Source organism: Perognathus longimembris, chromosome 3 (genome assembly GCF_023159225.1).
Source record: "Perognathus longimembris pacificus isolate PPM17 chromosome 3, ASM2315922v1, whole genome shotgun sequence".
Taxonomy (NCBI): domain Eukaryota; kingdom Metazoa; phylum Chordata; class Mammalia; order Rodentia; family Heteromyidae; genus Perognathus; species Perognathus longimembris.
Window position 1 is genome coordinate 100,214,816 of NC_063163.1, and position 25,509 is coordinate 100,240,324.

Below are 25,509 nucleotides of genomic sequence, written 5' to 3' on the forward strand. Positions count from 1 at the left end.
TGCTCTGACTGGCTTTGAACCGCGATCTCCAGATTTCAGCCTCCGGAGCAACTAGGATTCCAGTCCTGAGGCACTCTTGCTTGACCTAGAAGTTGGTTTCTGCTGCCACGAATGGCTGAAGGACCGTCTCTCGTGACCTTTTCCAGGGAGAGCTGGGTGCCGGCCACAGCAACGGGCCTCTCTGGCAGAGAAGAGGCAACTACCGACCTCCAGCCCGAGGGAGGCCCGAGGCACGCGGGGACAGCCCTCTTTTTCAGTTTGCTTTTGGAGGGGTCCTGAGAAGCCGCCCTATTAGCAAGGTGGGGAAGGGGAGAGAAAAGACAGTTCCCCGGTTCCCCGCGAAGCTGGATGGAGAGGCTGTCTCCCAGGAGAAAAAGGCTGAGAACCCGTGGGAGCCTGAGCTTTTGTTGTGGGGTGCTCACGGACCTCCCACGCAGTGGCTGCACCCCCTCTCCCGTCCGCCCCCAGGAGGGGAGCCTTCAGGCGGGGGAGGCGGAGCTTCCCTCGGTGGGCGTGGCCCGAGGCGAGGGGGCGGCGTAGCCTGGGACAGGTGCGCGGGCGAGGGTGGCGGGGCGGGACAAACCTGGCAGGCCACACCCTGAAACTACCTGCGCTGGGAGGAAGAATGAGAGCGAGAGCCGCCGCCGCTGGCCGGGCGCGCTGGGCCTGCCCGGGAATCCGATCCGCGCTGCGCCCCCTGCCCCCCGCGCCCCCCGCTCCCGGCGGGCCATGGGAGCGCGCTGCCCCGGGGGACCACACTTCTGACACCCACGTCCGGCCACCGCGACCATGAGGAGCGAGCGGACGCGCAAGGCCGGAGGGGGCCCGAAGGACTTCGGCGCGGGACTCAAGTACAGCTCGCGGCTGGAGGTGGGTGAAGGCTAAGGGGTGCCCGGTTGGACGCCGACCGTCCAGTTCCCTGCGCCCCCTGGGCCCGGCGCGCGGGGCCTCGGTGCCCGCCCAGCTGCCCTCCCCTCGCCCGGTGTGGTGGTCCAGGAGGCCTGGGCGCACAGGTGGAATTTCCTGTTTGGCGGGTTCCTGGCCGCTGGTGACCGGGCGGGGCTGGTTGGACTTTTGGTACGCGATCTGCCCCCACGCTGGCCACCTTAGAGGCCAGAAGGCGCCGGGCGTGGGGGAACCGCACCACCCGCCTTCCCGTCCCTTAGATTCGTTCCCTGATTTCAAAATAGGGGCCCCTAGTCGGGCCTTCCTCTACCTTCGGGTTTGCCTAAACGCGCATCTGAAAGGAAGTAGGGCGCAGGGGCTCAGTATCAATCTATCCTCAGTCTCTATAAGGAACTTTTCCTCTTCCCGTTCCACAAAGGAATCCTTGCCAAAGACCAACTGGTTGACCCGAACTCTGGCCCACAGAGAGGGTAAAGAGCTAAGGTCTCCAGGGTTCGATTAGCCTGAGCTTCTCCCCAAGGGAATGGAGACCGCATAAGGTGATTGTATGACTAGGCGTGTGGGAGCACATGTCCTTCTTTCTGGAAGATACTGAAGCAGGAAGCATTTATTTATTTATTTGGCGGGGGGGGGGGAAGAGATCCCTTGAAAGTTCTCAAAAATATCTTGAGTCACTTTATTGAAGGACACACCTAGATAGCAGCGTCCAAGGGCAACTAGCTACTACTCTGTCCTAGGTTTACAGGAAAGGAAGTGAATGTGCTACTAGAGGTAGGGCTGTTTGCGAGGGCTAGATTTGGAATCTGTCTCAAATCCATTCTTTTTCTTCAGTCGGGGCCAGATTCTGGGACACTTGTGAGTTACCACCATACACAGCTGTTGAGCTGGGCTGGTTGTCTCTTCCATTTTCTGGTAGAGGTTGGGTCCTCTGCCCTGCTGTGAGCCATACTCTCTTCCCTTCTGTAATTGGGGTGTTTGTGAATCCTTGATAATTGCCTACTCGGGGCTCTGGACTCGTGCCTCCTCAGCAGGCACCCTGTTGTTTGGTGTTTGTTATTTCTGGGTTGTTTTGCTCCCCTCCCTCGAAGTTTGCGCTTCTCGACTTCCCTTTCTGGGATGCATCTGGTGAAAAGTGAATGAGGCTGCGGCTGGAAGGAGCAAGCTTCTTTCTCTGGGAGCGCAGCTTGAGGCTCACCTCCTCCTCTTACTCATCACCTGTAAGTCCTCACTTTCTGTTCCTCTTGCTCTCTGCCCATTTCTCCCTTTTCTGTGAAGCTCATGCACTCTCCCTGCTATTGAAGGGTTCCTTCCATGTCGCTTCTGCCATTTTCCTTCAGTGCTCACTCACTGTCTTTTCTCCTGCTGAGCTCCCTGAGCCAGTATGTAGTCTATTGTGGGAGGGGGAGGGGGAGAAGGGAGAAAAGAGGGAGGGTAAGGGGTGGCTCCCAAAAGAACAATGTGATGTGGTTGTTTCCTTTAAAGAAGGGAGGCTTGGGAGCCATGCAAAGGTGGGCCAGTGTGTCCAGAAGAAAGTTAACTACAACTCACTTTCATTTCTCCAGGAAGTCCTCACATATTTCTCCAAGGCTCCCCAGAAATTCCCCCCCCCCACTCTCTCTGTCTGTCTCTTTGTCTCTTTTGTGTCTCTCTCTGTCCTGTTGCCTGGCAGTGTTTGTTTGCAGGTGGGGTCTGTAGACTCTGCCCAGGCTAAGCCATGCTGCCTCTGTCTGCCAGCACAGCCCTGACTTAAGGATGCTGGTGCTTTGAGTTCTTTGTTTCCTGTTTGCTTCCATTCCTGCATCCCTGATTGGTGGTTATTATCTCTGGTACTCCTATCCCAAGGCCCTTGCCCCAACCCCAGCCCCACAGCTTCCATTAAGTGGGAAGTAGTCCCATTGTGTTGTGATTTCCCAAAGCTGCTGCATATACAGTGTCTGGGGATTATGCCTGTGTGTGAGCAGGTGTGCAGATCCACTTGTTTTGGCAGTAATGAGAGCCGAGAAGCCTGCCTCATTGAGTAGCTCAGTCCCTGGGGACCATTTGGTGGTGTCTATGAAACTGCTTTGACATCTACATATACAATCAGCCAAGGCAATCAGTCCCAAGGCAGGACTCCGTGTCTTCTCACCCTATGCAGACGGGAGTTGGGAAATCTGAGGCTGTGTGGTCAATAATGGTGTCAAGGTCTAGGTGGCACAAATCTAGCTATTTAGAGTGTTCTGTTAATTGGTCAAATATTCACTTACTCATTCAGTCGCTTAATCACACAACATTACCCACCCAGTGAGCATGTGCCAGGTTCTGGGAACTTGCCGTAAGAAAGACCCCAGTCACATAGTCACTGCCTTTAGGATTACCCCATGTAGTGTGAAATAATGGAGTTACATTCAGTGTCATGAGCGCAAGATTGTGGCAAAGCCTAGGTCAGGCACTTAGGAGGACACCTGTCTAACTCAGGTTGGAAGTGCCAGAGCAGATTGGGCTGGAGGTACCTGAATCAGGTAGCATGGTGCCAAGGCCCAGAGCTGCTGAAGTCTAACTAGGTTGTCTAATTTTTGTAAGTCTCAGTGTTTCTAGCTCTATAGTGGATGACATCTATGTTCCAGCTTTGTTGCAAAGATTTAAAGGGATATTTTGCATTAAAGCTCTTTGGAAGTTACAGTGCAGTTTCCAGCTCAGACAACTCGAGCTGGATCTTGAGACCAACAGGAAGGTGTTATAATATGATCAGGGTGCAAGAAAGGACACTGAGAATACCAGTTGTCAGTGATGCCCTGACTTTACAAAACGCATAGTAGTGCTGCAAGGAATGCTGGGGAACTACACTCCAGCACTAGGCATTGTAGACGCTCGTCCTATGCCCTCTTCCCTCCCTTTCTTCAGCTTCTATGGAAAGAGATGACAGATAGCTGTACATCCCTTTTCTCTACTTCCCCTAGACAAAATACTAACCTTTCGTGTGTGTGTGTGTGTGTGTGTGTGTGTGTGTGTGTGTGTGTATGTGTGTGTGTGTGTTGTGTATGGGAGTATTGGAGTTTGAACTCAAGGCTTCTTGCTCTTGCTTGACTTTTTTTTTTGTCAGTCCTGGGGCTTGAACTCAGGGCCTGAGCACTGTCCCTGGCTTCTTTTTGCTCAAGGCTAGTACTCTATCACTTGAGCCACAGCGTCACTATTGGCTTTTTCTATATATGTGGTGCTGAGTAATCGAACCCAGGGCTTCATGTATACGAAGCAAGCACTCTACTACTAGGCCATATTCCCAGCCCATCTTGCTTGACCTTTTTTTTTTTTTTTTTTGCTCAAGGCTAGCACTCTACCACTTGAGCCATAGCTCTACTTCTGTTTTTTTTTCCTGTTCTTTTTCATGGCTTGTTAGAGATAACAGTCTCCAAAACTTTTCTGCCTGGGCTGACATTGAACTACAATCCTCTCAGCTCTTAGCCTCTTGAGTAGCTAGGATTCCAAGCATGAACCACCAGCAGCCAGCTCCATTCTTGTTTTCTTAAAGCATGTGTGCAGGGCCGAGTGAGGCAGGCAGGCAGTTAGCCAGGAGAGTCTGGGAGTGCTGTACAGGTGAGTACTCTTCAAGGCTTTCTTCAGGGAGCCTTAGAAACCCTTCCTTCTTTCGGATTCTGAGAACCTGTGGAGGTTCCTGGTTGCCACTCAGTAGGCATGAAGCCTAAATCACTTAATGCCAGTGAAAGTGATCAAAACTGGGTTTTCTCAGAGCCAGCATGGTGGCTAAAGTATCATGTCTCAGGTCACAGAAAGAGAACCAGCTTTCTCCCTCCCTGCGCCTGGCTGCTGTGGTCAGTGGCCTCTGTCCTCCATTGCACTGTGGTCCCGAAGTTCCCCTGTTGTCTGTTCCTTCTTCGGTCTGTGGTTCTGCTTGGAATGGGAGAGAGAATGTGCCAGGGTCTCTGAGGAGCCCAGATCCTATAGCTAGTGTGGCTTCTGATGTGTGCAAGGCTGAGAGGTCTGCAGCCCTAGGTATCACTGCCAGGATTCATGAGCTCTTGCCCTTCTAGAAGTCAATATAGCTGTCCTTCAATATTCAGGACCCCTTGTGAATGCCTGAATCTGTCGTGCTCAAGTCCCTCCTGTCATGGCAAAGTCATGTGTTGTGTAGCAATAAGGATAAGATCTAAGAACTTCATCACTAGGAGATCTGGTTGATGTGTGAATATCACAGTGTTGTTACACAACTATTATGATGTAGCCTGCTGTAGACCAAAGCTGTATGGCATTCATTATTGTATATGTGGTCCTTGTTGACTGGATATTGTCAGGTGGTGTGTGATTATTTGCATAATATCTAATAAAGTGTAAACAGTTGTTATACTATATTGTTTGGGAAATTGTGATATGAAGAACGTCTGCACCTGTTCAGTTCAGGTGTAATATTTTCATCTATCTATTTATGTTTTTCTTCTTTTTAATGTGCTGGTAACTGGGACTTGAACTCAGGGCTTGGGTGCTGTTCCTTAGCTTTTTCACTCAAAGCTGGCACTCTGCCACTTGAACTTCAGTTCCATTTCCAGCTTTTTGCTGGTTAATTGGAGATAAGAGTCTCATGGACTTTTCTTTCTGGCTTCAAACTTCAATCCTCAGATCTCAGTGTTTTGAATAACTAGGATTACAGGCATGAGCCACTGGTGCCCAACTTTTTTTCTGACATCATTTTTATAGGGCCTTGTGCATGCTAGGCCAGTGCTGTATCACTGAGCTACTTACTCCCTCAGCTCCACAATTAAAGCTTTTATTCGTTTCTCAGATGTAGGACCCACAAAAATGGTGTAGTAACTGCTGTTATTATTAACCTTTTATAGATGAGGAGGATGAGGGATAGAAAGGCTGAGCAATGTGCTTGAAGTTAGACAGCAGGGTGGTAGTTGTATCTAGGTTAGAACCCAGTGTGCTGGCTCTACTATAGTCTACCTGGACTGTGACATGCAAAACAGGTCTCTCTGCCCAGTAGGCTCAGAAAGAGACGGATTACTCAGGGTAAGAATTCATTTTATTCATTATTTCTCCGGCTGCTACTGAGATGAAGCATGAGATGGGTTGCATTTTAAAAGCGGTTAAGTAGCATTGAGATGAGGATGGAAACTTCTGGGCTTCTCAATGTTATCGTCCTAGATGTCTGTGATAAGAAGGGTGTTTGGCCTTGGCTCAGAGCTTGTGGGCAGTGATTGCCCTTGCACCTCTGTTAACGTGTGTGTGTGTGTGTGTGTGTGTGTGTGTGTGTGTGTGTTGCTAGGGATTGAAGCCAGGCCCTCATATACTAGATAAGTGCTCTATCCTTGAGTTATATGCCCAGCCTTTGTTAAGGAATTTTCTAGAAGCAGATCCCTACTAAAAATTCTGTCTTAGGTGTGCATACTTCTTTCTGACTTTGCCCTTTTGGTCTGGGTTTAATGATAAATAGGGGTTTCCTCTGCAATCCCTGTGATATGATAACTGGTTAACTGGTCAAATTTTCCAATTTGTTTTATCTCTGTGGCCCACTGATGCTGCTGTGGTGATGGAGCAAGGGTAGAGAAGAACACGAGTGCCATTTCTCCTCTTTCTCAAGTATGGGTATAATTATCTAAGTCCTCACAGTGGTGATATGGAGAGAACTATTTGGTTTATAGACAGGAATACTTAAGCTCAAAGGGCTTGTTGTGTAAATGGCCCAAAGGCAGTAAGAAGTAGAGCAAGAATCCAGACCTTGATCTGTGGGACTTCAAAGCCAAGGAGCTTAACCACAATGCTATTGTAAAAGTGTATTCCAAAGGCAATGGTGTTTGATGAGTGCATATTCCCAGCAAAATCCAAGAACACATCATTAGACAGAGTTGGGAGCATATAAAAAAAAAAATAAGAGGGTAATGATCATCAGGCGCCAACACAAGTGTACCAGAGTCACTTCGCTGCAAATTTGTCTGGTTTCCCTTTTGATGAGGTGATTTAGGTCATAGACTAGGAGCACCACTGGAGGTGTAATTTCAACAAGACTTTTAACAAAACGTAGCTTTGTTTATTAAGAATATGATTACAAAATTATGATGGGTATTTTAAGCTGAAAAAAACCAAACCTACTCGGCCACTCAAGCTGACAAATCAGGTTATTTCCATTTCTCACACTTTATTCCACTGCATACACATGTGTGCTTTATTTTTAATTTATTTATTTGTGTGCTGGTCCCGGGGCTTGAACTCAGGGTCTGAATGCTGCCCTTAAGTTTTTTTCACTAGAGGCTGGCACTCTACCACATGAGCCACACCTCCACTTTCAGCTTTTTGGTAGTTAATTAGAAGAGTCTAGGACTTCCCTGCCAAGCTTGATTCAAACTGTGGTCCTTAGCTCTCAGCCTCCTGAGTAGCTGGGGTTACAGGTGTGAGCCATAGGCACCTGGTTCAAATGCATGCTTTTTTGTGTAGTGTGTGATGGTGGCATGCACCAAGTCCTTTGTGTTGTGGGGAAAGCATCGCAGTTTGCTGTCTGCTGGGCATGGCGGAAAACTTGATAGCTAGAGGGTCTGAGGCCTATTAGGTTTGTGTCTGACTGAGCAACTGTCTCTCAGAGGGTCCCTCCAGGTGGTTGCCTGAGGCTGCCCCTCATTTCCTCCTGGCTTCTGGGCCACTTCCTCTTTGATAACAAATGAGATGAGGACTTGGAACTTTTGCTTCTCTGCTTTGTAGATGACACTGAGGCAGGAGGGAAAGGACCATATCGTGGATGCTCTCAGGATGAGTCAGTCAGAAAGAGCTGGACAACACACACTGCTGTGAACAGAGCATGCCCATCAGTGTGAAGACACACAGTACGCCACCCTCCTCAAGGGAAACAGGAACTGTCTGGTGCCTGTGGTCGGGATGTTCGCTCACCAGGATACATCCAGACCTGACAAAGGCCAGGCTTGTAATGTGGCTGCCTCAAATCTGAAGTTATTTTCTGTAAGTTAATGTTTGGCTAGGCTTTAGGAAGTTATTGCCTAAAGGCGAATATGGAGCCAGGTGCCAGGAGCTCATGTCTATAAGCTTAGCTCCTCAGGAGGCTGACATCTGAGAGTTGTGGTTCAAAGCCAGCCTAGGCAAGAAAGTCCATGAGCCTTATATCTCCAATTAACCACCAAAAAGCCAGATGTGGAGCTGTGGCTCAAGAGGTAGGGCACTAGACTTGAGCAAAAAAATAAGAACAAAAATGCAGGGATATGCCTAGGCCCTGAGTTCAAGCCCGGGGACCAGCACCAAAACAAACAAACAAGTAACAAATATTGCATCAATTTGCTATTTTTATGCATGCTCTTGAAAAAAATATTTTATTTGTGATTACAAACGTTGAAGAGGGGAATTTGAAGTCAAGTAATGTAGACATATATGTAATAAAGTGAATTTCTTGAGGAATATATAAGAGGACTCCACTGGACTCCTCCTTAGCCCCACTCTGAATGGAGTCTTGCTACTTCCTGTTGTAGCTTTCCTTTCACTTTCAAATAAACTTACGCTGTTTACTTAAAACAAAGAAACAAACAAAAAGAAAATTTGGAATTCTCTCACTAGATTTTGTTTGTGTATGCCAGTCCTAGGGGTTGAACTCAGGGCTTGGGCGCTGTCCATGAACTTTGTTGCTCATGGACTTTCCTGCTTGGGCTGGCTTTGCACTGTGATCCTCACAGCTCAGCCTCCTGGGTAGCTAGGATTATAGGGTGAGCCACTGGTGCCTGGCTAGGGGAACTTTTTAAGGTGGGCTCTGGTTGAAGAGTGTGTGTGTGTGTGTGTGTGTGTGTGTGTGTGTGCTAGTAGGGAGTCAAACTCGGGCCCTGGGTGCTGTCCTTTAGCTTTTATTGCTCAGGGCTAGCACTCTGCCACTTGAGCTACAGTTCTAATTCCTTATTTATTTATATATTTATTATTTATGTTTTTGTAGTTAGTTGCAGATAAGAATCTATCAGACTTTCCTGCCCAGGCTGGCTTTAAATCACGTTCCTCAGATCTCAGTCTCCTGAGCAGCTAGAATTACAGGTGTGAGCCATTGGTGCCTGGCTTGATGGGAGGTCTCTAAGCCTTGGCAGACCTTGAAGGGGATTGTGGGATTGTGACCTCTTCCTTTTTTTCCTCTTGTCTCTAGCATGAGATAAACAGCTTTGCTTTGCCACTTGTTGCTATCATGATGGCCCAGCACAGGCATGAAAACATTGGGAGGAATTGGTCATAGACAGAAACCTCCAAAGCCAGGAGGCAAATAAACCCTTTCTCTTGATAACAACTTCATGTATTTCATAACAATATTGGAAAGCTACACAAATGATGTCTGCCACTATAGTCTTCTATGCATATCCAAATGTCTATGTGGATAATGGTTTATATGTGTGCAGGAATCCTCCCCTGCCCCCCTATGGTATTACAATGTAAATCCACTTTTTGGTCAATGACATGGGTTGTAGCTGATTCACTCATCACACATTTGTTAACTATCTCAATCTATGCTGGGACTGTGGAGTTGAGACAGCCCTTCTCCTCCCTTTTCCGTCACACTGAGTGTCTGGGGGGGTTGTCTCCTGGAGACTTGTCGAGGAAGTACCTGATAAATCATGAAGGGTAGGAAGTAGCCGTATGCCGCCAGGCCTCATTGTCCATGGGTTCTCCATCTGTGGCTCTAGCTAACTACCTACTGGAAATAGTTGAAAAGAAAATACTGAACATATACATTATTTTCCTGTCTTTATGTCATAAATAATACAATATGCCAAAACTTATATTCACAAGACTGAGGTTCACCTTGATGGCCAGAGGCTTAGAAAACATTTTGTGATAGGAGGAATTGACTTTGGTTATCCAGAGAAAGCAGACCAAGAGTGTGCATGAACAGGAACATGAGTATTCCGCACTGCCCTGAGCAGGACAAATTGTACTGGTTCTGTTGCAATGCTAATTAGTGCCACTTGTTTCCATGGCTCTGGGAAGATGGGATGTGAGATGCTCTCTAGAATCTGTCCTAATCTGATTCTCACGGAAGAGTCCTGTAGTTCTGTGTTGCAGTTTTGGACCTGAGGGCCTCCAGGGGTGCACGGTTCCTTGTTTGATTTTTGATCCTTTTGTCATGGAAGCTTCTTAGAATTGTAGCTCAGTTCGGAGTCTGGGAGTCACAGGTAGACTCTAGAGAATTCTCAGAGGTTCCATAGATGGACCCTGGGCATTTTCAATAACTTTTGCAGCTCTCTGGTGCCCCAAGGCAGAATGGCACCCACATATCACAAAGTACTCAGCAACTATAGGAAGGAATATCATCCATCTTTTTATAGACACAATGGCTTGGATGATTTTCTAGGGATCTATGCATAGTAAGTTTAAAAAGCTTATAGTCCCTAAATCTTACATATTGTATAACTTCAGTGTTAAAACTGAACAAATGTAGTGTTTTAGGGACTGAGGAATGTGGATCATCAAAGGTAGTGGGTCTGGTTACAAAAGGCAGTAGGGAGACTCTTGTGTTGAAGCTATTCATAGCTATTCATTGACTGCACATGCACACATATACACATGAGTACCAGGAAGATAGGGAATCTGAGTCAGACCTGTGGATTACATCAGTGTAATGTCAAAGTCACAATAACAATTTTATTAAGTGTTACCATTGGGGGTGGGGGATGGGACTGGACAAAAGGTACAAAGAAACTTGCAGTATTATTTCTTAGAGCTGTTGGGAATCTCTGATGATCTTAATAAAACTTTCAATAATAAAAAATGCACTTACCCCCGGAGTAAAACAGGCTTTGTGAAAAATTGAGAAAATGAATGGAAAGTTCTCCCATGCTAGCCACATCTCCATTAATCCTGTTTAGTTTTGGGCAGCTCTGCTGGGTTCCAATACTGCAGATGATAGCTCTGGATAGGGTAAAGGTAGCTGGAAAGAGGATCTTTGGCAAATTAGGATAAGGTCAGTGTGAACTTCAAGTAATTTTTTCGCAAACTGAACTGAGGGCCAAGGGTCAGGAGAGGAAGAGACCAGGTAGAGTCCAAGCTTTAATCTGAGTCTAGCAAGGCTTGATATAGAGACTGTGAGGGAGGCAGAACCCTAGGAAATACATACAACACTCTCTTTCCTTCCAAGGACACAGGTTTGTAAACTGGCCACTCCTGGATCATCCCAGCCTGATGTACGAGATTACCGAAAGCTATCTGAATATAGATACCCATCAATCACCCATCCATCCATCTCCTAGTATACTTGAGGTTCTAGTTTCCACCCGCAGTACCTCTTTTCCCCGCAAGAAAAACAGAAAACCAACAATGGAGTGCTACTTCTGGGAAGATGGAGATGGAAGGAGTGGAGGGGAATAGGGCAGGCCAGGAGGCCTTTGTGGGGCAGGCAGGTGGATGGATTTGCCTTGACTCAGCCCTTCACTCACCCTGGGCCTCTGGGAAGACCTACTTTTACTTGATGTCCTTGAGGCCGAAGCAGGCTTATACCGTGATGTTTTTTGTTTATAGTCTTTGCATCCTAGCTATTTCCCCTCCAGGCTGGAGGGAGGACTGGATGCATGGCTTTTGGGCAGATGGCTGGATGGTGGGCAGGGAAGTCCAAATCAAAGGGAGGCAGTATGTAGGCCCTTTCATTAGTGGGAATTGGTTAATTATGCTCCACAGTTGCTCCACTTAGATTGCCATAACCCAGTCATAATGACCCATAACTGGTCATTAACCCAGTTCTAAGAGGGAAAGACTGAGGCAGTATTTGTCCCAAGGACACAGGGTTTGCAGCTAGACCCTTTATCTGGGTCATATCCATCCCACCCTACAAAGAGCAAGAATAGCCGCGTGTCAGGGAGTCCTTCCTGCAGTGTGGACTTTGTCTCCTTGGAGGCAGGGTCTTCTGTTCCTGGCCCCTGTCCTGAGGCTGTGTGTACAGTGCCTCAGGCCTCCCTAAGAGCTGGGACAGATCAGGGACAGAACACCTGTCAAACCTGGGCTACTTGATGGCAGAGACCATTCCTGTGTGTTGACAGAGTGCCCGCCGTAGGTCCCCTGAGGGACTTTCCTTTATGATCTGAATAAGTCTCGAACCTTTTTGTTAACTCTCTTTGGCGAGTGCCATTGGCCTTGGGTCAGGGTGCAGGCCCAGAGTTTGAGCTCCAGGAATGACAATAATAAATAAATAGACAAGTATATAAATCTGGATCTTTCTTATATCCTGCTTGGGTCCCACAACCCTATCTGTTTCTCCGCAGCTCTGTCTGGTGGGGAAGCTAAAGGACTGTGACAGGGTTAAAGGGCAGGGGTGTACAGGCTGGGAGGCCAAAGGGTGGAGAGTAGTCCCTACCTGCTGGCCAGTCTTCCTGGAGGAGGAGCTGGGAGTGCGTGTTTCGGAGGAAACTGGTGACAGCCACAGGGACTTCTGGGGTAATGCTATAATCTTTAGTGGGAGGGGTCACCAGGGCAGGAAGTAAAGCCCAATCCTGCAAGTATGTTGTATCTCAAGTGTTCGTTTAAAATAGAAGGCTGGGACTGGTCCAACTAGCAGCCTCCTCTCCTGGTGCTGGGAAGTGGGTGAGCCCGCTGCCTGGGAACTGGAAAGGGTAGGCGCAACTTCCTAAGAACCACCTGAGAGTTGGAGGCATGGCCCAGTTGGTAGCGCATTAGCCAGTGAACTAAAGTGTCAGGTACCTAGTTTAAGTCCGGGTCTCAGACCTAAAAATGAAAGAAAAGAATGACCTGAAGTTCTCGTAAAAACTTCTAGGGTTATAGGGATGAGCCACCAGCACCTAGCTAGCTACCGAGGAGGCTGAGATGTGAGGATTGGGATTTGAAGCCAGCCTGGGCAGGAAAGTCCATGAGACTCTTATCACCAATAAACTACTTAGAAAAGTGGTGCTGTGGGCTACTTATGTGGTAGATTGCTAGCCTTGAGCAAAAAGAAGCTCAGGGACAGTGCCCAGGCCCTGAGTTCAAGCCCTAGGACCAGCGCGTGTGCACGGGGCACACACACACACACACACACACACACACACACACACACACACAAATAAACAAAAAACCCCTTCTAGAGCCTAGGCTCTACCCCCCTCCTGAGAGAGGGGCTTGGGAATCTGGGTGTGGAACAGTACAGTGTGTGTTTAGTTTCTTTTTTTATTGTTTTTTCACAAGTAAACAAGTCTTGGGAATGACAGGTGCAGTGACCAATGACCTTTTGTAGAATCTGTTTGCTTGCTTGCTTCCTTCTTCCCTCCCTCCCTTCCTCCCTTTCCACCTGCCTGTCTGCCTCCCTCCTTCCCCCCCCCTCCTTTCTAACTTTCTAACCTCTCTCTCCCTCTCTCTCTCTCTCTCTCTCCTCTCTCTCTCTCTCTCTCTCTCTCTCTCTCTCTCTCTCTCTCTCTCTCTGTCTGTGCCTTTCTCACTTTCTTTCTAGGCACTTGGGTTTGAACTCAGGGCCAGGGCTCCAGATTTTTCACTCAAGGCTGATGCTCTACTACTTGAGCTGCACCTCTACTTCTGGCTCTATTTCATGGTTAATTGGAGATGAGGATCTCCATGGACTTTGTTGCCTGGGCTGGTTTTGTCCTCAGATCTCAGCCTCCTGAGTAGCTAGGATTACCAGCATGAGACACCAGTGCCAACCAAGAACAATTGCCCAGGGTTGGTGGGTGCGTTGTGTGTTTCCAACATGGGTCTCTCCCCAACTCCTGGCCCCCAACCCCTGCCCCCTTCTCATGCATCTGTCATCTTTTCATGATGACTTTTTCAAGTGTCCTTTCTGGATTAGACCCTGGACTGGGTGGTAGGGTGAGGGTGGCAGGTGGGGTGACATCCAGCCCTCTGTAATTTACAGATAGGCAGTCTGCTGTCTGTCTGTACAGCTGCCTCCATTTACCTGTGTCTACTGGTTTAACTTCAGACCATCTGTCTTAAGTTTAAGCCAGTCCCATCTGGCTGGGGACCACTCCTTGGGGCTGCCATGGGTCCCATTCCAAACCCCTTTAGTAACCAGAATGTCCCCCAAACAGTCACATGAGGTTCCTGGCTTCCCAGTATATATAAAAGTTACATTTACCCTGTAATATCTCTCGAGTATGCAATCTAAACAACAACAAAAACCAAACCAACCAATGTATATAACTTAAGTCAAGGTGCTCTTGCTATAAAATGGTAGCAATCCTCAGAGCTGTTGGAAAAATGGAGCCCATAGGTTGAGCACACCTTCAGTTTCTAAATAACACAATAGCTTCAAAGTGCCATAAAGCAATGTGCAATAAAGAAAGGTATGCCTGTAATGAGCAATTCGGGAAAGAGGACTTTCTCTGCCTCTGCCTCTGCTATCTGGCCTGGCATTGCCCACATCTCTTGTGCCAACAGATGACAAAGACAACATTCCATTTAGGAGGACATTCTGCACTCTTGTGGTCTGAGTTGGTCTTCAGCCATACAGTGTTTCTAGAGACTCTGGCCAGGATGAAACTAGAACTGGCTGGCATGGTTATTTATGTTGGCTTGGCCTTTCTCCTCAAGCAGGAAAGACATTTGACAGTGCACAGAATGCCTCCTTACCTTGCAAGCCTTCCCCCTACTCAGTCTGTACTTTCTCTTCTTGCTTGAACAATCATAGAGACATTTTATGGCTCTCATGTGCCTGAGGATGGTGGTGCTGGAATTGAAGTCCGCCCCATCTCGTGGGTGGGTACACTGAGTCACAAAATGTGCAAGGGGAGAAGTGACATTTGGCAGTGGCTCATCTAGTCACCCTTGTCCTAGACTTGGATCTGAGCTACTCACTTGTGTCTGTAGATGGTGACATCATCTCTGACCTTGGACCTTGATGGGCAGCAGCAGAAACAGGCTTCTACTTGTGATGTGAATGGCCTTTCCAGTCCTTCTCTGGGAGTCAAAGTGACCATTTCAGATTTCAAGGATTGGATGATTCCATAGTCTTTAGCAGGAAGCGCTGTTTGCAGTTTTCTGCGCTGATTGTGATCTGTGTGGATTTTGGATAATATTTGTTGTTGATAAACATGGAGCTAGTTACTAAGTGGCTTTTCTCTAACAAGTACCATGCTCTAAGTTACCAATGACAAACTCTTACTTTAGCTTTGCTGGTCCCAGAGCTTGAGGATTGTGGGATTTAAGAGAGTTTGCATCCTAGTGATGTACACTGTGAACTGAAAGACTCCTTCCTGGGAGATCCTTTGGTTAATATAGACAGAGTTGCATTTGCTTAGCATTTAGCTTTCAATCCTCCTGACTTAATGGGAGAAGGCTGGTTCCTATATCAGCAAATGAAATTAAATCTCCCTCTCTCTCTTGCCTTCTATAAATTGGTTTATTATGTGGACAAACACTAGCCTTGGAAACACTTGCTTAAATTAACTGTAAGTGAATTGCTCCTGGGCATCTACATTCTCCCTTCCTTAGTTTCAGGACCTGACACCCCTCTCCTTCTAGGAAGTGGGATAGGAATGGAGGTAATCGAAGTTCAACTCTGCAGCCTGTTGCTGAGTTATCCCTTTTTACCTTGCCAAGATCAATGCACACCCCAAGTCCTTCATTCTCTTCCATACTGAAAGCCATTTCTTTCTTTCTTTCTTTTTTTTTTTTTTAACTGAAAGCCATTTCTCCCTCTGTTCTCTCAGTGACCAACAACCATGTTGTGTTTCTGGGAACTCTGGCCAAGACCTATTTGGAACTGGCAGGTAGGAAGAGGCCAACACAGTCATGTGACCTCGGTCTGCGTTTGTAGTAAGCAAGCACCTGGCTTCATAACACTGTTTTGTATGTGTACCTGCAGAGATGTTTACCTTTTAGGAGAAACAGACAGGCAAAAGCAGGCACAGATATCCTTTCTCTTTGGTTGACTCAGGCCATAGACAGGTTATGAGTGCGATTAATAAACCAGGGTGGATTGGGACTCCCTGACCCCTTCGCGCTCTTCCCTCCTCTCCTTTACCTCCTGCACTGGACTCTGGAGCTAAGCATGGGTATGCGGGAAACCTAGTCTCAGAGTTGGAAGAGCTTGGCTTTTGTCCCAGCTTTGCTACTTTCCCAATCTTGGACAGGCCACTCCCTCTCTCTCTCAGCCTCCATTCCCTTATCAATGAAGAGTTAGAGTTATGCAGATGGTCTTTGTTATGCCTGAAAGTGGAGCAGAGTTAGGGCTATAAAAGGGAGAAGACTGGTTATTGATTAATCAATTCTTTAAGTTGAGTGGAGCTCCAGAACTCATGCAAGCACCATCAAATCCTGCATCTGCCACCAAGTGCAATGACTTTGCAGGATTTTGCCTAATCTTTTCTCCTTGCTGTTTCAGTAACAGGGAGGCAGTACCAGCCTTCGTGATTCATGAGGTGGTTGGGGGTGGTAGTATGGAAGAAAATAGGTAGGAAATTACTCTGCAAATTGGAAATGTATTGAGATATAATAACAATTTCCTGGTATTTCTTTCCTTATGGCCTCCCTCTCTTCCTTTCCCTCCTTCCCTCCCTTCCTCTCTCCCTTTCTGTCTCTTTCTTTCTGCTCATAGACAACCAAGGGCCATCATACATCTTAAGAAAACTTACAATCAGGTAGAGAAAACCAAAGACAAAGTCCAAAGATCATCTAGAAAAGCTTAGTTAGAACCTAAGAAAGAGCAAGAAGGTAGTACATTTAGAAAATTAGCAAAGGCTACTCAAACAGGGAAATCTCTGACTTGAATTTTAATAAAAGCATTGCCTTTATAATGAGCCTTCAAGTCAAGTCACATACCACTGAGCTAGATCCCTACCTAGTCGTTGAGCTCAGGGATTATCGAAAGTAGAGGAGTGGCAATCCTAGCTATTCCAGAGTCTGAGATCTCAGGATTGCAGTTTGAAGCCAGTCTAGGCAGGAAAGTCTGTGAGACTCTTACCTGCAATTAACCACTTAAAAAACGGAAATGGAGCTCTGGTCCAAAATGGTAAAGCACTATCCTTCAGCAAGAAAACTCAGGAACAATGACCAAGCTCTGAGTTCATGCCTCATAACCAACAAAAACCAAACAAACAACAATAACAAAACCCAAGTCTTTATTTCTGTCCAAGCAAGAAAAAAAAAACTACCCTCCATACCGCCTTAGTGGATGAGAAGAATAGTTGAAACAAACTAAGTATCAGAGGATATCCAGTCTTGGGATCGCAGGCAAGTAGGCTTCAGTGAGGAATGGAAAGAAAGGGTCTGAGTTTATTCCACTACCTGCTCCTGAACACTAGTGACTGGTCACTCCATCCAGCAGATTAGAACACTGTATATTCTCTGGAGCAATTAAACCATAACATAGGAAGATCCATGTAGCTTAATAGTTGGGAGTGCCTAGCAAAAAAAACACAAAAAATAAATGTGGCTGGTCACTGTGCCATACAGTATTACATGTACACAGAGATTCAAGACAGCCAGACCTAATTCCTAAATAGGAATGAACAGACAAGGATCCTTAGGCATTTGTGGAAGGCCTTCAACATGGGAAGGTAATGCCAGGAAACTAAAAACAAGCAGATTTTGCGTCCTTAAGTTGAATTCAGGGTTGAGTGCCAGTGTCTCATGTGTGTAACTCTAGCTGAGATCTGAGAATCACAGTTTGAAGCCAGCCTGGGTTGAAGACTCTTATCTTCAATTCACCACTCAAAAACCAGAGATGGAGCTATGGTTCAAGTGGTAGAGCACTAGCCTTGGGCACAAATGGTCTCAGGGACAGTGCCCAGGCCCTGAGTTCAAGCCCCACAACTGACAAAAACAAAAAAGAGGAATACAAGATACCATAAAAGGGTGGGCTGGGGATATGGCCTAGTGGCAAGAGTGCTTGCCTCGTATACATGAGGCCCTGGGTTCAATTCCCCAGCACCACATATACAGAAAGCAGCCAGAAGTGGCACTGTGGCTCAAGTGGCAAAGTGCTAGCCTTGAGCAAAAAGAAGCCAGGGACAGTGCTCAGGCCCTGAGTCCAAGCCCCAGGACTGGCAAAAAAAAAAAAAAAAAAAAAAAAACCATAAAAGGGAAAAGCTCAGAGAAAATACTTATATACTAAATTTTTGATTGTAAGAATGAAAAGGAACCCTAAATAAAAAGGTTGTAGAAAATGAGGTGGCTAATACAGAGAAAGGGTAAAAAGCAAACAAACCAGGAACTGAAGAAAGCAGACCAGAGAAAACAAAGGAAATGACATATTTAAGAAATAAGCAAGTTTCCCAGAAAGGAAGAAATTTCAAATAGCATTCAGCATTATGGAATTTGAAGATCCAATTCTAAGTACTGCCTCAAGGATTTCAGAGAAAGACAACAGACTCATTAAATTAAAAAATCATAAGCAGAAGAGATGATGAATTTATACTATTATAATGTTTCTCAAAAATTATTTCAAATTTTTAAGTCAAAATTATTTGAAACCTATGATTCTATACCCAACCAAACTATCAACATATGTGTGTGTAGAATTAAGGTACTTTTCAGAAATATGTAAAGTATCAAAAGAACATTTCCAGTTGGGGATGTGGCTTAGTGGTAGAATGCTTACCTAGTATGCATGAAGCCCTGGGTTTGATTCCTCAGCACCACATAAACAGAAAAAGCCACAAGTGGAGCTGTGTCTCAAATGGTAGAGTGCCAGCCTTGAGCAAAAGAAGCTCAGGGACAGTGTCACTGCCCTGAGTTCAAGTCCCAGGACTGGACAAAAACAAAATAAACCAAAAACAAACACTTCTAAGAAAGCTACTGAAAATAAAGACATGGAATTTTAGAAAATGAGGCTTCAAGTCAAGACAGAGATGGAAGCAAGCTCCCAGGGTCATAGTGTAGGAAATTCACTCTGAGAAAGGACAGAAGACTCTGGAAAGAAGCCACCAGAAAGAAAATTAAATAGCAAGTTATTTGGCAGACATTATGTGTAAGTTGAGAAGATGACAGGTCTCTGAGAGATTATATGTAGAGACAGAGTTGTTGTATGTTGCCTAAGAAATCCAAGCAAATGAAGACTCGTCTCAAGAAATATAAATTGAAGGGCTGGGAATATGGCCTAGTGGCAAGAGTGCTTGCCTTGTATACATGAAGCCCTGGGTTCGATTCCTCAGCACCACATGTATAGAAAAGGCCAAAAGTGGTGCTATGGCTCAAGTGGCAGACTGCTAGCCTTGAGCAAAAAGAAGCCAGGGACAGTGCTCAGGCCCTGAGTCCAAGCCTGGCAAAAAAAAATTTAAAAAAAAATATATAAATTTAAGGCCGGCCAGCCATGGCTCACACCTAGCTACTCAAGAGGCTGAGATCTGAGGATCTCGGTTCAAAGCCAGCCTAGGCAAGAAAGTCTGTGAGACTCTTACCTCCAGTTAATCACCAGAAAACCAGAAGTAATGGTGCAGCTCAAAGTGGTAGAGCACTAGCTTTGAGCCCAAAAGCTCAGGGATAGTGCCCAGGCCCAGAGTTTAAGCCCCAGGACAAACAAACAAACAAACAAACAAAAAAAAGAAAGAAAGAAAGAAAGAAAAAGAAAATATAAATCAAACAGGAAAGAAAGCATACTAGTAAACAGGATTTTTACAGCCTAATAAAATGGAAGCTTAGTATGGATATTGTTTTATTTTGTTTTGAGACAGGGTCTTTTTGTTGTTGTTGTTTAAATTAAAAAAAAAAAGGTTATTATAGAAGTGATGTGGGCTGGGAATATGGCCTAGTGGCAAGAGTGCTTGCCTTGTATACATGAAGCCCTAGGTTCGATTCCTCAGCACCGCATATATAGAAAACGGCCAGAAGTGGCGCTGTGGCTCAAGCAGCAGAGTGCTAGCCCTGAGCAAAAGGAAGCCAGGGATAGTGCTCAGACCCTGAGTTCAAGGCCTAGGACTGCCAAAAAAAAAAAAAAAAGAGGTGATGTACAGAGGGGTTACAGTTACACGAGTCATGTAATGAGTACATTTCTTCTGGGATAGTGTCATCCCTTCCCTTCTTCTCCAGTACCAGGTGCCAAGGGCTCACGCCTATAATCCTACTCAAGAAGCTGAGATCTGAGAATAGTGGCTTGAAGCCAGCCCAGGCAGGAAAATCTGTGAGAGTCTTGAGCAAAAAGCTGAGGGACAGTGTGCAGGCCCTAAGTTCAAGTCTCAGGAACGTCACAGCCAACCCCCCATCATCTATATTTGTCAAAACAGGAAATCAGTCTATTTTAAACTGATGAATCAAGACAGTGATATTACCATATGATTTGTAAACCTGAAAACAAACTAGAGTGCTTTTGAAGTGGCTGCGCCTGCCTGGCGCTTCTCAGCGTGATACTGCAATGGTACAAGCACAGACAATTAGGACATTTAAATGAGAGATGCAAATGTCTCAGTCCACCAGAGTGAGAGTACCTGGGAGAACAGTGAGTTAATAGATGATGTATGCCAGTAGACTACCAGATAAAACAAAGCAGAGAGCGTGAACTGGGTGAGTCTGTGGAATTTGGGTGGGGTGTTGCTTTCCTTGTAAGTTCTATGGGGTCTGTTATGGGGTGAACAGAAAACACCACAGTAGAAGAGTATGCCTGTGCTATGGGAGATAAGTTTGCTTATCTGTCGCCAGTCTAAGGACAGCTTACCTGTCCTTCTTCATCTTTTATGGGGGGGGGGGTGTTGCAGGAAGGGGGTTTGGTCAAGGAGCTGGGCTCAGACCCTGGATGCTGTCCTTGAGCTCTTTTGCTCAAGGCTTGTGTTCTATGACTTAGAGCCACAGCTCCACTTCTGGTTTTCTGTTGGTTAATTGGAGATAAAAGTCTCACAGACTTCCCTGCCCAAGCTGGCTTTAAACCTGGATCCTCAGATCTCAGCTTCCTAAGCAGCTAGGATTACAGGAGTGAGCCACTAGCACCTGGCTGCCCTTCTCTATCTTGGTGTCCGTCTGGATTCCCGTTGCAGGGAGGAATTGGAGCACAGCTGCCATCTGTTTGAAGTGTTGTTGGTTTTTACACCTTGGTCTGAAATGGGCGTGGATTTCCATGGTGACCAGTCTTTTCTGTCTCTACTTGACTCCTTCCTGTATGGGGGACTCCCCCATCCCCCCATAGTGAAAAGCAGAGTGGTTTGCCAGGCACACTGCTATTTCCTTTTGGCTGGTTAAACATCAGCAAGGGCAAAGCTTCAGAGCAAGGTGGGCAATTCCTGTGCTGCTACAGGCCTCTGGCTCAGTTGAGTGTTGGCACTGAATCTAACAGGGCTGCAGGTTGGGACTGACCTTAGAGGCTCACAGAGACCCCACAGTGCCAATCATGGCCTGGGCATCCACCTGCATCAAAGATGAAGTTGAGACCCTCAGCGACTTGGTTACAACAGTCTGTCATTTCCTTTATTTGTTTTGTTTTGTACTGATACTGGGGCTTGAACTCAGAGACTTGGCGTTATCTCTTACTTTTTTTGCTCTATTTCTTTCTTTTTGGTGATTAAAGCCAGCCTGGGCTGGCTTTAAAGTGCAACCTTCAGATTTCAGCTTTCTGAGTAGCTAGGATTATAGGCGTGAGCCACTGGTGCCAGCCTTGTTCTGTTGTCATTGTTGTCTTCCTCTTCTTCATCTTGTTTTTTTTTTTTTTGTGGGTCCTGGAGCTTCAACTAAGGGCCTGGGCGCTGTCCCTGAGCTTCTTTTGCTCAAGGCTAGCACTCTACCACTTGAGCCACAGCACCACTTCCAGCTTTTTCTGTTTATGTGCAGCCTCAGGAAACAATTGTTAAGCTGTTCATGCCCATCCCGCCACCTTCATTTTCCTCTGATTGTGTGGTGGGCTCCACATCTGGGCAGGGTGGTCCTGGCATGAAGCCCCTCCTCTCCTGGCTGTCCCACGAGCAGCCCTCACAACCTTCCTGAGTGGGGCTGAGAGGCTGTTGGTGTGGTGGGGAAAGTTACTGAAGGCCCTGTATCTCTGCAGAGCATGAATGGCTTGGAGGAGGGTGTGGAGTTCCTACCTGTGAACAATGCCAAGAAGGTGGAGAAGAGTGGCCCCAGGCGCTGGGTGGTGCTGGCCGCCCTGCTGATCAGCTTCCTCTTGCTCTCCCTCGTGGTTGGCTTGCTGGTGTGGCACTTCCAGTGTGAGTACAGCTGGGATTGGTTGTAGGGAGGTTGAGGGAGGGTGTGTCCCTTCTCCTTCAGGGACAGATCCTGCTGCCCACCTGTACTGGGCTTGGGGGGAAGGCTTGGGCGGCTAGGATCCCTGGGCACCGCCTCCCTGGCTCTTTGCATGCTGGGGAGTGATGGGGAGCCAATCAGAGCTGGGTCTTGGGGCACTCCCTCCTCTGGCGCTGTGGGCGGCTGCAGGCTGGGAGGACAGGTGGAGACTGTGCCCCTGACTCTTCTCTTGGCCTGGTGCAGATCGGAATGTGCGGGTTCAGAAGGTGTTCAATGGCTACCTGAGGATCAAAAATGAGAACTTCATAGATGCTTATGAGAACTCTAACTCTAGTGAGTTTATAAGCCTGGCCAACAAGGTGAAGGAGGCGGTAAGTGCAATCCCAGGACAGAAGTCTGCTCTGCTGTTGTCAGCCTGGCTCCACTAAGTCGGAAGGAAACTTCTCATCTTGGCTCTAAGGTCCTCCTGGGGGAGGGTGGTATAGGAATCAGGGAGGGAGGGCATCCCAGGATGGGAGATTGCAGCCTGGGCTTGGGGAAGCAGTCATTGCTGCCCTTTGGCCTGCTGTGAGCCTCGTCCCTTTCCCTCAGCTGAAGCTGTTATACAGTGAAGTCCCTGTCCTGGGCCCCTACCACAAGAAGTCTACTGTGACTGCCTTCAGGTAGGTGCTAGGGGTGAGCTTGGGGAGGGTGGGGGAGAGGGGGTCCCTGGTCTGTCTAGGTTTTCTCAGTACAGAGAAGTGTGTGGGACAAAATGCCTCATAACTCAGGAGATGAAGTGGAAAGTCTGGCTTGGTGAGCCAAGGGCAAATACTTGTTCTGTCCTTCTGCAAGAGAGGACTTTTGCACAATGCCTGTCACATGAGATACAGTCAGCAAGGGTGGTTATTATTTTTCCAGACGGGTTTGAATAAGTTGAGGTGCCCAGAAAGACTTCCATGCTAACATTTTTCCCCCAAAGTACTTCTTTCCTCCCAGTTTAATTTGTTTCTTGGTTTGGGACTGGAACCCAGAACCCAGGACCCTCCTATAGGTAGAACAAATGTTCTACCATCGAGACACATTCCATTCTGCTTGAACTCAGGGCGTAGTGCTCTCACTTGCCCTTATCAGCCACCCTCACCCCTACTTTAAAAAAAAAATTGAGATAGGGTTTTGCTATGGCCAGTTTGGCCATAGGTTCTTTGTCCTCTTACCTCAGCATCCCAAGTAACTGGGATTACAGGTGTGCCACACCTGGCCCCAAAGAACTTTTTATGTTCCTTGTTTCGTTGAATCCTGAGGAATGCTGGCTGGCAGGTGGCATTGCCATCATCTTTCCCAGATCAGAAACCAGACCCATTAGGGGACTGTTGGGATACAATGTGTCCAAGTTAGTGGCCAAATTCCAAAATTTCTGCCTCAGTCCTAAACCTAAGTTGTCCCAGGATGCATCTGTGTGTGTGTTTGGTGGGGGGTGGGGGGTGAGGATAAGGTGCAAGATCTCAAATGGGATTGTAAGGTGGGGGTGGACACCACCTGGGGCCTGGAGTGCAGCCTCAGTGTGTACCCATTCCTAGTTGCATAGGAAAATGTGGGTGAATGTGGGTCCCTGGAGCCCCCTTCTCTCAGCAACCCCCCCTCTCTCCAGTGAGGGCAGTGTCATTGCCTACTATTGGTCAGAGTTCAGCATCCCCCAGTACCTGGAGGAGGAGGCGGAGCGGGCCATGGCCGTGGAGCGAGTGATCACCCTGCCGCCCAGAGCACGGGCCCTGAGCTCTTTCGTGATGACCTCCGTGGTGGCTTTCCGTGAGTCGGGGAAGGCCTGGGGTGGGCTTGTGCGGCCAGCCTGCAGGGGAACGGGGTGGTGCTAGGGACCCACACTTGCAGGCTTGGTGCTCTGGAGATAGCTCTGCTGGCTGGGGACAGCAGGAAGCAGGATGAGGAGCTAGATGGTGTCAGCAAATGTCTTTTCTTGTTCTTCAGCTTCTGACCCCCGATCAATACAGAGGACCCAAGACAGTGAGTATCATGCCTCCCCCCGCCCCCAGATGGACAAAAGGGGGGATATGGCCAGATGCCCCTTGAGCCAGTTGGATCCCCAGAAGTTAGACATTCTTTTCCTCCATTCCCCTCAGAAGAGCCCCCAGCCGTGTCTCCCTCTGGATGTGGGGTGTCTGGGATGTGGGGAAGGGGGAAATCAAGCCAAGATTAAGTTTCCCAGCTCTTCTCAGCCCTGCCCCCCACCCCCATGCCCACCTTCTTTTTTCTTACACAGATAGCTGCAGTTTCGCCTTGCATGCCCGAAATGGGGAGCTGACACGTTTCACCACACCAGGCTTTCCAGATAGCCCCTACCCAGCTCATGCCCGCTGCGAGTGGGCCTTGCGTGGCGATGCCAACTCCATGCTGAGCCTCACCTTCCGCAGTTTTGACGTGGCGCCCTGTACCGGACAGAACAGTGACCTCGTCATGGTGTATGACACCCTGAGCCCCGTGGAGCCCCATGCTGTGGTGCAGTGAGTATCCTGGGGGCAGCCCTGATGCTCCCTGCCAGCATCTGCCCCCTGAAGCAACTGGGGTACACATGTGGGATCCAGTTTGTGATTCGTAGCTACAGTTCACTGTGGAATGCACTGAGGGCAGGGGTGGCGCACTCTTGGCAGAGGAACCAGCAGGTATCTCCCAGGTGATCACCCACCTTTGGCAAGGAAGATAGTGGACACGAGCCTTCCCATGGGAAAGGATGACCCAGGGTGAACAGGGTTAGGATTAGGCAATTTGAGTCATTTTGGCAGGCTTCAGAGCCTAGGTCTGTCCCCCACCCCCTCTATCCCTGCCTGGGATGATTAGGGCAAGAATTAGTGGTCCTGCCTATTGGATCCTGACTGAGAGAGGAGGTGTGTGGGCTCTCAGTTGGGTGATTTGCCTTTGCAGATGATCCCTTAACTGTCTCTAGGCCTTGGCTGACCCTGGGAGGGTAGTCTCTCCATGGCATTAACGCATCAAGGTGACAGCAAATGAAAAGACATCATTAATACACCTGCTAGGGCTGGGCTAGACTGGCCCCATGATGAGGGCCCCAGCCAGCCCCGTGGCAGGATGGAGCACAGGCCTTTCCCTGATTAACTGGGGCCAGAGCCTTTCATTGCTCTCTGTGGAAATGGGCAGGTGTTTCTTGATTAAAAATACATTAAAATTCAGGCCCAAACCAATCTAAAATCATCATTTGCTGCTATGGCTTAGCACATAGGTCTTCTTGACCATCTCTTTTATTATTGTGTATCAGAGAAATACACAATCCAAAAGGGAAGAAAGTAGAAAGTAATAAGCAAATAAGCTACCAGGGACCTTACTAGCTAGTAATAATCTATGTGAGATCTCTATGTATGTAAGTAGCTTTTTTGCTCAAGGCTGGCTCTCTACCACTTGAGCCATACCTCCACTTCTGGCTTTTTGCTGCTTAATTGGAGATAAGACTTGCCAATTTGTCTGTCTGGTCTGGCTTTTGACCAGTGAGCCTCAGATGTCAGTCTCCTAAGTAGCAAGGATTATAGGCAT

General features: G+C 47.5%; 1 protein-coding gene across 1 annotated transcript in view; it reads left to right on the forward strand.

Annotated features, from left to right (window-relative positions):
* The first annotated feature begins 609 nt into the window (after positions 1 to 609).
* St14 (ST14 transmembrane serine protease matriptase) overlaps positions 610 to 25,509 on the forward strand; it is a 39,364-nt gene continuing 14,464 nt past the window's right edge. Inside the window, exons 1-7 of the mRNA XM_048343617.1 lie at positions 610 to 870; positions 21,773 to 21,932; positions 22,213 to 22,340; positions 22,561 to 22,631; positions 23,600 to 23,757; positions 23,935 to 23,970; positions 24,227 to 24,467. Of these exons, the coding sequence (XP_048199574.1) occupies positions 790 to 870; positions 21,773 to 21,932; positions 22,213 to 22,340; positions 22,561 to 22,631; positions 23,600 to 23,757; positions 23,935 to 23,970; positions 24,227 to 24,467 (875 nt within the window). The 5' untranslated portion in view covers positions 610 to 789. The remainder of the gene's footprint in view (positions 871 to 21,772; positions 21,933 to 22,212; positions 22,341 to 22,560; positions 22,632 to 23,599; positions 23,758 to 23,934; positions 23,971 to 24,226; positions 24,468 to 25,509) is intronic.